Source organism: Palaemon carinicauda, unplaced genomic scaffold (assembly GCF_036898095.1).
Source record: "Palaemon carinicauda isolate YSFRI2023 unplaced genomic scaffold, ASM3689809v2 scaffold300, whole genome shotgun sequence".
NCBI lineage: Eukaryota > Metazoa > Arthropoda > Malacostraca > Decapoda > Palaemonidae > Palaemon > Palaemon carinicauda.
This window is the reverse complement of record NW_027170667.1, coordinates 159,239-172,501: the sequence shown is the minus strand read 5'-3', so window position 1 is coordinate 172,501 and position 13,263 is coordinate 159,239. Positions and strand designations below refer to the sequence as shown.

The following is a 13,263-nucleotide window of genomic DNA, read 5'->3' as shown; positions in this document are numbered from 1 at the left end:
CGAGTGATATACCAGAGAATTTTACCTAAGAAGTATCACAGGGTTCTACCCCCTGGAGCTAATATCCTGAGAGATATCGTGTATGAAACAGGGACGTGTTTAAAACAATCCTCGGCTATCCTTACCCGAGTAGTTAACCATGTCTCGAAGGATATGGGATAGGATTGGATACGAGGGCGAGAGAGCCGTTACAACTCCGATACCAGTGTGCTACTGTAAACATTTTAACAAAATCTATTTGAGTAAATCTATATACATTACTGTAATGCTTGTACAAGTATTCCTGATTTTATATTTATTATATGAAATAGAAAATTCATTTTAAATTTCCACAATGGTAATTTAGGTACAAAAATAATAAGCTCTTCTCTTTTTTTTTATTCCAGGTGTCACACAGAAAGGGTCTCCCCCACGTAATTTACTGCAGAGTTTGGCGATGGCCTGACCTTCAGAGCCACCATGAGCTCAAGCCCTTTGAACACTGCCAGTACCCCCTTTTCTGCCAAACAGAAGGAAGTGTGCGTCAACCCTTACCACTACAAGAGAGTCGAGAGCCCTGGTACGTGAGACTTGAAGACTTGCAATTGACCCAATACTATTTCTTGGCCTGATGATAAACAAGTTAGAAATCGCTCGTTCAGCCGAGTTGTAACGTACGTTCCTCTTCTCGTTTCAGTTCTTCCGCCGGTCCTAGTCCCGAGGCACTCTGAATTTGCTCCGGGCCATTCTCTCCTGTCGTTCCAGCAGGTCCCGGAGCCCATTCCGAGCAACGTCTCGTACTCGCAGAACGAACCGATGCCCAACAACGTCTCCTACTCACAGAACGGGTTCGTCCACTCCCAGATGGGCGGGGCGTCGCATTCCCAGATGAGCGGGGGGAACATCGCCGGGATCAATCAGCCGCCGTCCCCCGTCGGAAGCGTCGTCAGTCCAGCGAGCCAGAGCCCACACAATTCCTATGCCAGTATTCCAGGTGAGCTATTCTTTACTGTAGTTTTTTTTATTAGTTCTGTTATGATAACTGATTACCTATCTCTCCCACTCTTTCTTCAATAACTCTTTACTGCTTTACTGTACTCTTCTATTTATGGACAGCCCGTTCTGTCATTTCTCAATTGCTTTTCCATCTCAATCTCACCTTAGTAATCCTGAATGATTCATTGTGGCAAAGCGATTCTCTTTTCGGGCATCAACAGGAGAAGCAGCGCATTGCTAGCTTTTCTACAGAAATGACAAACAAAATCCTTCTTTGTATGGGATCATTTGAGAACGTGGCCATTTTTATTTTTTCTTTAGTTTGGTCCAAGCCATAGTTTCAAAGGCCTCTTTGTCAGAAGCAACTTCTATCACTGATTAATATCCAAAACTTAATCTTCATTAATGATATAATACGATTTATAATGTATAAATGTTATACACTACTATCTTATCAGCAAATCAACAGCTGTATAAGTAAGCTACAAATATAAAGAATTAGGAATAAAATACACCAGGTTAAGGAACTTGATTTTAAAACTGGAAAAGAAAGGTTTTGCACAACTGAGTGTTTGTGAATATTGTTTGCATTTCTCGGTATTATCATTATCCTTCCTGGAAGTAATGAGTGATGTATTTGTATTTCATGTTCCGCAAAACTAAAAGCACGCTGTAACAAATATTTATTTAAGAATTTTCAAAAAGTACTCACCCACGAGAGGCTGGGAGTGTTATTGCCTCTGCCAAAGTGTAACATTTTGCTAAGGGTGTGTGCTCACCGGGCAAGTCCAAAACAGAAGGATGTCCTGGAGGGCGCGCGTGGTAGGTGTCGGTGGGGTAGTCCAACTGTGTTCTCTAGGGCCTGTCTCGGCCCTCCCCTTTGATGAAGGGATTATCTAAATGGAAGACAGCCTGTGAATAGTGGTTTTCACACGCCCCTGTTGTATACACGACACCCACAAGGTGCTCGCGCGAGGGTTGTAACCTCTGCATTCCATGCTTTTATCTTTCGCTAGTATATTTGGAAGATTTATATTAGAAAAGTGTAAAGAAGGACCCTTTTCACCGGGCGTCACAGGCCTCTTCCCAGAAATAGATTTTTCCTTTGTCAAAATCCCTTTATCGATTTTGGTAGTCATGATGGGTAAGATCTAAGAATGAATTTATAATATTTTCGAACAGCTGTACAAAACCTAGTGCCAATAGCAACAAACCTTGGTGGACATCTGGTGTATGACCCAAGGACAAATTTATTAGATTTTGAAGAATATACATTGAAGTACGAGTACGCAGTGGAGTTAAAGAGCAAAATAAAGACTACATGGCATGGTGGAAGCATGCTCTCTATTAAGAGCCCCTCTAGTGTCACATAATTCTTCTTCTTCTTCGTCTGCATCTTTTCCCACTTTTATGTAGGGTCGATATTTCTGGCCAGCGTTCTCCATCTACCTCTGTCCCACACTTCATCACCTGTTAATCTCTTTGATCGAATGTCATCCTTGATAGACTCCATCCTCCTTCGCTTTGGTCTCCCTCTACTTCTCCTTCTTCCCTGTACCTCCATTTCCATCACTCTCCTCCCAATATACTGTTCATCTCTTCTCATGACATGACCATACCACCTCAGTCTACTTTCTTGGATCTTATCTGATAGTTCTCTAACTCCTGTGGTACCCCTAATTACCTCATTCCATATCTTATCTCTTCTTGTCACCCCACACATCTATCTCAACATTTTCATCTCTGCCACATCCAGCTTCTTCCCTTCTGTCTTCTTTATTGCCCACGTCTCCACTTCATACATCATTGCCGGTCTCGCAACTGTCCTGTTCACCTTACCTTTCAACTTAACCCCTATTTTTCTGTCGCATAGTACTCCACACACTTTTTTTCCAATTCTTCCATCCTGCTTGTTTTCTGTGGTTTATTTCTGCCCCCATTTCTATCACTCTCCTCCCAATATACTGTTTATCTCTTCTCATGACATGACCATACCATCTCAGTCTTACAGTTATGTTGCATTTGTTTAACCTGTGGCATTCTGTTTTTGCAGGTGGGGGTAGCTTAAGTGGCCTGAATCAGCCTCCTTCTCCAGTCATCAGCCCCGCCAGCCAGGCTCCACAGAGCCCTTACGGCAGTATCCCAGGTCCGTTCTGAATGGGGGTTCTTACGTGCCTTCCGTGGCGACATGCTGGATTTAAGAGAATTGAGAGTGCTTCAGACTGAATCGAATTTACCGATATTGAACTTATAGAATCTGTTCTGGAATATTTTCTTTCCATTGTTAACCGACTTGAGCATTCAGAATGTCTTGATTGGTACAGTAGAAATTTTGAAAATATTCAGGACTTTGAATTAAAGTTATTCTTGATTTTTAAATCTAGCATGTTGGGGAAGGTCTTAAGAGCCCTTACTTTTTTACATGAAATATATATGAATAAACAATTTTAGTGTCTTGCCATCGGAAAAGTGTGTGAAGAGTACATGTAACTTGAAGTTTATATGCAAAACTAGTTACTTTAGCTCAGTGGAGTAAGGAAGTCTGCAGGAATATGATCGAGCACATCCTCTATTATCCAGAGATTTACTGGTGTTGTAGGTTAGGAGAAATCGGTACGACATCATAGATGGGGGTGTTGATAAATAAGATATTTCATTTAAAGGATTTTGGGAATGGAAATTTAAATGTGTGAATAGTTAGAGTTTAATGTTTTGTTCGGAAAATGGGATCACTGTGTATCCACAATCGCGGATATTGTAGTTTGGTCATTTGTTTAAAAGTAACTGTAAAATAAGATATGTTCAACAAATATTTAGGATAGTCAGTCGATAGTGTGATATTGATACTTTAGAAACCGCTAACTACTTTTTCTGTGCTTTATTCAATGTACAGTCCATTCTGTCCTTTGAAAATATGTAAACTTAAAAGTTTTGATTAACAAATTAATTACTTCCAATTTTTCTACTACAGTTGGAAAACATAACAATTATCAGGTAGTCTTACGTAGAGAGAGAATTTACTCGGTTGTTTCACATGACACTGAATGTATTATTCACCCCCCAAAGCAGATACTCCGCCTCCAGCATATAGCCCCAGTGAGGACATAAAACAGACGCAGCCCGCCGAGCCCATGGACACGGTCGGAACCAACGTCACGCCAATCACATACCAGGTACGTTCGTGTCTTTTCTTCAGACGATAAGTTGAGATCAGCGTTGTTGAAAATATGCCCTGTTGAATCGTTTTAGTCCTTGATTAGATTTTGCCAGTTGTTTCTATATAGAGCTTTTAAATCAACACTTTTCCATTCATCTTATCTTATCTTCATGCTTCATAGTCCTTAGCTATTTAGTCCTGGGTCGTCCAACTCTTGTAAGTGCCTTGTGGAGCCCAGTTAAAAGTTTAGATTAGGGTATGGTAATCTCTCTCTCTCTCTCTCTCTCTCTCTCTCTCTCTCTCTCTCTCTCTCTCTCTCTCTCTCTCTCTCTCTCTCTCTCTCTCTCTCTCTTTTTTACTCAGATTATCCCAACCTCTTTTTTTTTCAGGAACCCAAATATTGGTCCAGTATAGCATATTACGAATTAAACAACAGAGTGGGGGAAGTCTTCCACGCCCAGACGCACTCTGTCATCGTCGACGGCTTCACTGATCCGAGTAATAATTCGGAGAGGTTTTGCCTAGGGCTGCTCTCTAACGTCAACAGAAATTCCACAATTGAAAATACCAGAAGACATATTGGAAAGGGTAAGCTTCACTCTTTTATTTATTCATTGTTATTTGTTATTATTATAGGCCAAGGTAAACCTCAGTTGTTAAAGTCGAATGCTACAAGCCCAAGGGACCGTGTAAGGAAAGAAGTTCTACAAGTCCAAGGGACCCTGTAAGGAAAGAAGTTCTACAAGGCCAAGGGACCCTGTAAGGAAAGAATTTCTACAAGTCCAAGGGACCCTGTAAGGAAAGAAGTTCTACAAGGCCAAGGGACCCTGTAAGGAAAGAAGTTCTACAAGTCCAAGGGACCCTGTAAGGAAAGAAGTTCTACAAGGCCAAGGGACCCTGTAAGGAGAGAAGTTCTACAAGGCCAAGGGACCCTGTAAGGAAAGAAGTTCTACAAGTCCAAGGGACCCTGTAAGGAAAGAAGTTCTACAAGGCCAAGGGACCCTGTAAGGAGAGAAGTTCTACAAGGCCAAGGGACCCTGTAAGGAAAGAAGTTCTACAAGTCCAAGGGACCCTGTAAGGAAAGAAGTTCTACAAGGCCAAGGGACCCTGTAAGGAGAGAAGTTCTACAAGGCCAAGGGACCCTGTAAGGAAAGAAGTTCTACAAGTCCAAGGGACCCTGTAAGGAAAGAAGTTCTACAAGGCCAAGGGACCCTGTAAGGAGAGAAGTTCTACAAGGCCAAGGGACCCTGTAAGGAAAGAAGTTCTACAAGTCCAAGGGACCCTGTAAGGAAAGAAGTTCTACAAGGCCAAGGGACCCTGTAAGGAGAGAAGTTCTACAAGGCCAAGGGACCCTGTAAGGAAAGAAGTTCTACAAGTCCAAGGGACCCTGTAAGGAAAGAAGTTCTACAAGGCCAAGGGACCCTGTAAGGAGAGAAGTTCTACAAGGCCAAGGGACCCTGTAAGGAAAGAAGTTCTACAAGGCCAAGGGACCCTGTAAGGAAAGAAGTTCTACAAGTCCAAGGGACCCTGTAAGGAAAGAAGTTCTACAAGGCCAAGGGACCCTGTAAGGAGAGAAGTTCTACAAGGCCAAGGGACCCTGTAAGGAAAGAAGTTCTACAAGTCCAAGGGACCCTGTAAGGAAAGAAGTTCTACAAGGCCAAGGGACCCTGTAAGGAAAGAAGTTCTACAAGTCCAAGGGACCCTGTAAGGAAAGAAGTTCTACAAGGCCAAGGGACCCTGTAAGGAAAGAAGTTCTACAAGGCCAAGGGACCCTGTAAGGAGAGAAGTTCTACAAGGCCAAGGGACCCTGTAAGGAAAGAAGTTCTACAAGTCCAAGGGACCCTGTAAGGAAAGAAGTTCTACAAGGCCAAGGGACCCTGTAAGGAAGAAGCACTGTGTGGGAATGAAAGGGAAAAGTTAGGAATAAACAATGTTGTTATTACTAGCTGAGCCACAACCCTAGTGGGAAAAGCATGGTTCTGTAAGTCCAAGGGCTCCAACAGAGAAAAATAGCCCAGTGGGGAAAGGAAATAAGGAAATAAATAAACTATAAGAGAAGTAATGAACAATATAAAATGTAATCGCATTAAAATAGATCTTTCCTATACAGTCTATAAAAACTTTAACAAAACAAGAGGAAGAGAAATAAGATAGAAGTGTGCCCAAGTGTACCCTCAAGTAAGAGAACTCTAACCCAAGGCAGTGAAAGACCATGGTACAAAGGCTATGGCACTAAAGACAAGAGAACAATTGTTTGATTTTGGAGTGTCCTTCGCCTAGAAGAGCTGCTTACCACAGCTAAAGAGTCTCTTCTACCCTTAACAACATTGAAATAGGTCAGTCATATATAGACTGAAATAAGACTTGGGTCAACATGCCTAGCAGAAAAGAATTTGCATTAAGTTTAAGTTAACCACAAGTACTCAACGATGGTAGTAATCTGGGAAAATCTAAGTACGTACAAAGCATGATCAGAATTATGATCATTTCGATATCATGACTGTTTTCATTCACCTGTTTTAGTAGCTTAGTGCTGGCATAAGAAAAACAATGAACTGTTAGTAGCCACCTTTTTTTTAAGGATCAGAGGCTTAGTGTACTGTTACAAAATACAAAATTGTACAGTACTGTACTGTAATTTACTCTACGGCTCTTATTGTCATTAAAATATTTCTTAAAAAAGGGGTTATACACTATTACCATATTTTATTATATTCTTCTGGCTCAACATAGTACATTATTTGAGTTCAACATCATTCCATGTCAAGTATTGTTTTTGCTTAACCCATAAGAATATGTCAAATACCTCACCTTTTTTAAAATATTTGTGGTTATACATAAGTCTTTAGTCAATTGTTACACACAGCCTGCAAGGACAAAATACTACGCGCTTTAAGGTCGCTCTAGAGAAAGCATCCCGGTGCAATGAAAGAAACAGAAAAGTAAAGAATAAAGTTGATATAAGTAACCAAGGAAAATACAAGGGTTGTGGTGGCCGGATAGTAGCGTCCTTGCCTGGTGATTGCCAGACTGGGGTTCGAGTCCTGGTCAACCTCGTTAGTTCCTATGGTCGCTGCAACCTTACCATCCTTGTGAGCTAAGGATTGGGGGTTTGGGGGAGCCTATAGTCCTATCTGCCGAGTCGTCAGCAGCCATTGCCTGGCCCTCCTTGGTCCTAGATTGAGTGGGTGTTGATCAAATGATATTATGTTCAGTCTCTAGGGCATTGTCCTGCTTGATAGGGCAATGTCAATGTCCCTAGCCTCTGCCATTCATGTGCGACCTTTTAATACTCAAAACTAAAATAATAGTTGATCCATAGAAAAATAACTGTTCCATGTTTGAATTTCTGAAGTTCCAAGGCTTCAAGTACTCTGGGTTTATGATTTGATTTGATCTATGGTACGCCATAACTCAGAGGCCAGTTATACTATTCAGTGTTAAGGTGCTTCCCAAAGCAAACGAACAACAGGTTGAAAGGTGCTATAGTGATGATATTAAGTAAACGCAAATAGCGATGATAAGAGAATATTTTATGTAGTCCGCTCTTACTTTTGTGACAGGAATGTAACTAACCTTATAATATATACTTTGATATAATTAATATATATATAATAGTCCCAATGTGGATAAATTTACACAGCATATTTCTCTAAGTTCATTTTGATTTTTTGTATTATCATTGTTCATATTTTTACATCAGGTTATAATTTTTTTTCACTGAATAGGAATTAACTCTTTTTACCTCCACCAACGAAGTTGGAAGGATGTTATGTTTTATCCCTTGTTTGTGTATTTGTTTGTGAACAGCTTCCTGGCCACAATTTTAATCGTAGAGTAATGAAATTTGCAGGGATTAACTGTCATGTAAAAAACTGGAAATTATTAAAATTATGGAAGGTCAAGGTCACAGTCAAGCAAAATGTCCAAATCACATCATGAACTATAAGTTTGGACATCGTTGTGACAGAAACTTCAACCTTGGTTCATATTTGAGTGTATGAAAATCCACGCCAATTAATACATGTTAAGGTCAAAGTTGAGTAAAAAGGTAAAAAAAATAAGCTGCGGCAGAGGTCTGCGCTCTACTGGGTGCTCCTCCAGTTTTCTCAACTTTTACCTCTGTTTGTTTTTATAGTCTTCGTTTCTTCCACAGGGGTTCACCTGTACTACGTTGGCGGAGAGGTCTATGCGGAATGCCTGTCGGACTCGGCCATCTTCGTCCAGTCGCGCAACTGTAATCACCACCACGGCTTCCATCCATCCACCGTGTGCAAAATTCCTCCTGGTTGTTCCCTGAAGATATTCAACAACCAAGAATTTGCTCAACTCTTGTCCCAGAGCGTAAACCACGGATACGAAGCAGTGTTTGATCTTACGAAGATGTGTACAATCAGGTGAGGAAGATGGCTGGGTTAAGGACAACTTCCTGGTCTTGGAGCTGTACAATTAATGGGTCATCAGTTTGTTATACAGTACTTCAGTTTTTGTTATTTTAACCCCTTTTACCCCCACTGCTATTTGGAACTTTCCAACCCTTAACCCCCTGGCATTTTTTTTTTTTTCAAGCACATTTTGCAATATATATTTTTTTTAAATTGCTCTAACAGCCTTAATTTTTGTCATAGAGAGGCCAGGTTGGTCTCATTATTTTGGAAAATGCCTGAAGTTTCTCATAAAGTTATCAAAAATATGAAAAAAAAAATGTGAAAAACATTTTTTTGCAAGGACGTAGCGGTACGTCCATAGGGGTAAAAGGATGAGTTTTGTGAAACGTACCAGTACGTTCATTGGGGGTAAAAGGGTTAACTTTACTCTAGTATTAGTGGATCGTACAATGTTACTCATGTCATAGATAAGTTTAGAAACTATTTTGATGAATAAGGGGACATATTTTGTTTTCCTTGAAAGGTTGATTGCATTGGGAAAGCGGTTTTCCATTCATTGTATTTTTGCAGACGACAAAATGTTCCCGTCGTGATTGGTGAACGTTTAGGTATGAAATTTAGTTTAAAGATTTATATGGGTTCCAGACAGTCCTCATAAATGCCATTTACCAACTTTATTTTCTCTCTCCAGAATGTCCTTTGTCAAGGGCTGGGGTGCCGAGTATCACCGTCAGGACGTCACAAGTACTCCATGCTGGATAGAGATCCATCTTCACGGACCATTACAGTGGCTGGATAAAGTGCTGACTCAGATGGGCGCACCGGCTGACCGCATTTCCTCCGTCTCCTGAATCCGTCACTCTCCGACCTACTTTCACGGTGATGCATTGTCGGCGCAAGGCCCCCCACGGCTGTTTCGTCATATCCACCGGCTGGCGAATCTGCAATGTCATTTGTTTTTTGAGAACACACGTCTTATTTCGTAGAAGAGAACCGCTTATTTTAGTTCAGTATATGCAACGAGACTGTTTCGGAGGGATTAACCTTTGGCCCAATAGCTTTCGGTGGTACAGTGGGTTCAGTTTTCAATAAAATCCATTTTTTTTATTGTTAATTTTTAAGCTGATGCAATACAGAAATGTGCGGATGGTGTTAAGGTTCAATTTTTTTTTTTCTTTTGGAAAATATACTCTCATAAACAGTGAAAATGACCTTGTGGAATGTGTGGATAAAACCAGGGAAAGCTGCCGGACAAGTTTATTCTTATCAACGTAGGCAGTGCTATGCCTTGGTAAGACAAGTGTTTGATTTTCCAGTAAACATTATTGATTTCACTTGAAATTATTGTGTAAAGAGTGTCGTAATCATTTGGAAAATGATAGAAATCCCTATGAACAAGAAATAAAAAAAACAGATGATGAAGAGGGCAATACTGGATACATCTTGAAATGAATGCATTAGTTTCCTATCTCTTATGTGAGTGTGTACATCAGGCAGGATACCTGCCCAATGAAAGAACCACTCGTACGTAATAGACTTAGAAAGGAGACGAAATCAGTTTGGTTGGGTTGTCACATCTCGAGAAACACTTGCGTACAATGCCGTCAAACTACTTGGCTCTGTGTCTCATTGACTGTGTGAATAAAAAACTGATACTTTAAACATGTTCAGCTCTTGTCAAAACATTTCCCAGAATTATTTTGAGCAGGAAATTCACAGCTGACCATAGTCTGCTTTGATTTTCTGGGAAAAGGAATATCATTATATCTTGAAAATTAGCAGAGAGATCTTGGTTCACTACTTCATCATTCAAATGAGAGTAAAAAAGTCATCTGTAATCTGGGTGTATTGGTAACCATTTTTTTTTTTTACAAAGGTCTGGAACCGTTGTTAATGATTCTCTAGTGCCGTCAAAATTTTAAGTATTTCTTTCAATCTTGAGTGCATGTAGCTGTTTAGTTTTAGAAAAAATACTCTCTGTTTTTTTATAAGAATTTGATAGTATTCTAAAGAACTTGAAAGGCATGTCTGGGATATGACGAATGTATTGTTAAATGTACGGTCGTGGAAGATTCTTTTATTTTCGCTTTAAACCATCAAATTTGATTTTTTCTTTTAATTCGGCTCTTGGTGAAGATATGATCTGATAAGAAGACAGCCAATTTGCTCATAACATTCAGTGATTTATGTTAAACTTATTTTGTTTCTTTGGAAAACTTATACAGTCAGTAGGCTATTTGGTAAACGGACTTTTATGTAGGGTAAATGGAAAGCCTATTTCAATATGTGAAATGCACTGTCACGGTTTTGAATTCGGCATGAGCTGGATAAAGCACGTCGGTAACTAGAAAATGCCGCGGAGCGACACCATCTGCTTTTAAAACGTGTGCCGTATAGGGCCTTAGAATAACCGTAGATGCTTCGACAAACATAGTGCGGCGAAACTGCAGATTCTCCGGTACGTAGCGTGTGACGATAACATTGCCACAGGATATCTGACTCATTCAGCATCTGTTTCATTTACTTCATAGCTCTTCTCTTATGTAAGACGTGCCATTTATATTATTATTGTTTTTATCAGTTAATCTTTGCAGAATTGACAAAACTTTTTCTACATCACATTGTGATAACAGCTTTAGAGGGAGACTTTTGGAAAAAGTGTCCTCCTATTTTTTACAAGTTTTCTTTTCCATGTTAAACGATAAGCTATTGGTAAAGTTAAGAAAGACGGCTGTGATACATCTCTCTCGCATGTCACAGTTCGGTGGAACAACACTTTTGTTACGCACCAGCAGTAAAAACCCGTCACAATTTACGCTGCTTTGTTATTGACAGTAAAATAACAGATCTCATAAGCTTAGAGGTGAGGCATTTTATGTGAAGATACCTTTTTTTTTTTTTTAGTTAGATACAAATCTGTGTATATATTCATGGATATGCATATGTATACACGCATTTGTATGTGTATTTGTGTGTCGCTGTGTTTCATTTCAAGAACGGACAGGCTCAGAAATGCGAGTTCGTGCCGCAAGACTGCGGCGCGCGTGCGATGGTTCAAAAGTGGTGTTTGGAGTTTCTTAAAAGTACCTACAATTGTTGATCCATATGTGAATGGAATAAAGAGATTATACAGATATTTGTAATCAGCGCAGTATTTGTAATACTGTACTGCCACTTGAAAAATATTAGTACGAGCGGCTACTATATTTTGAGACGGAAGAGAACCGACCGAGTCTTGCTGTTATAGCTTATTCACAAATGATTTAGTTGATAAATGTGTAGCCAGCAGTCAGCAGATTTAGAATTGTCCAAAGTTGATCAATGCCAGATTGTGTGAGACTTTGTACGTGCCATATGGTTTACACTATTGCACTTCCCCTTCAAACATTTGTACTGTCCCTATTTCTCTTCCATCATCATATGAGCAAAGAGTTGGATGCAGTTTCTGCGTTCAGAATGTTTATTCATCTTTTAAGTTATTAATCTTTGTGAAAGATAAGTTTAAATACAAAAATCTTTTGTAGCAGGGTTGTCATTTTATACCTCCCATTTTGTCGTAAGGATTTCACAGTAGTTTCACCGATACGAGGCTGCGATTTTACTGTGATTGTTTCCAGTTAGTCGCCAAACTCGGAACTATGATTCTGGATTAGCTATGAGCTCAGGACTCGATGCTCCAAAATGATACGAGTCAATGAATTGTGTGATGACGCCCACCTTCGTTGAGCCTCGGATGTGTGAGAGCACTGTGGTGTTCTTGGAATGAAGTATTAGACCCCAGTCAGGACCTGGATCTAACCTAAAGTGTTCTTAAAAGGAAGAGCGAGAGATAAAAGCTCCGCTAGTATAGTATATTAATTCTGGATTTTAAATACTATTTACTTTCAGAATATGGTGATATTTTTTATTATTCTCAAGTAAATCTTGCTCATCTTATATCATACAATTATATAAATTATGGAAGATAGTATTCTTAAAGGCATTAACTCATGAATTTGCTAAGATGACATTATAACGAGAAAAGAAAATTTTCTCTCTTGGTACTTAAATATACTTTAGTTACCCTTAAATAACGTTTTCTCTAACTAAAAAGCTGAACTGTTTTCTTTTTCTTCAGCCCCGCTGTTCTAGGGGTAACTCACTTATATATTTCCCTCGTATATATCCATTAAATATTAGATTATCTTCAATTGAATATCTTCCAAACTCCTATAGTAATTAAATTAATCTATCTTAAGAATGTATAAATATATTCTAAGCAAAATAGTATAGTTTTAGCTGAGGAAAAGGCTATAGAACGCAGGCTATGGTGGAGGTCTCTGATTGGATAAAGCAATTCTTTAACCAGGGGGACAAAGTGTTGAGAATTTATCCCCAAATCTGGGAATTTCTAGAGGTGTTGGGGACATATCAAGTGTGCAAATTCCCATACGTCTGATAACTGAAAAAACACTCTACTGTAAATACTCATGAATAATTCTGTCTTCAATAAGATTTATAATGACTGAGAATGACTTGGTTACGTTTTATTGTTTTCCTGTGGTATGCAATTATAATTTGATTGATATATCTTTCAGAGCACAAACTGAAATCAAAACATGAGTTCATTATTCAAAAACTAAATTTTACTGTTTGTGGTTTCACAAATACCATAATTAAAAGTAAATACAGAATATATCATAATCACAGAAGATACAGTGTATACACAATACAGCATTTTATAAGCGACAAATTTAATTGCGT

General features: G+C 39.4%; 1 protein-coding gene across 1 annotated transcript; it reads left to right on the top strand.

Annotated features, from left to right (window-relative positions):
* Positions 1–386: 386 nt before the first annotated feature.
* On the top strand, positions 387–12,043 carry LOC137636451 (protein mothers against dpp-like; the record flags this gene model as incomplete). Its single annotated transcript, XM_068368875.1, is given in 7 exon segments — positions 387–559; positions 677–973; positions 3,029–3,121; positions 4,045–4,148; positions 4,522–4,720; positions 8,289–8,529; positions 9,212–12,043. Coding segments are annotated over 7 exon segments (1,194 nt in total). The 3' UTR covers positions 9,372–12,043.
* Between the last annotated feature and the right edge of the window lie 1,220 nt (positions 12,044–13,263).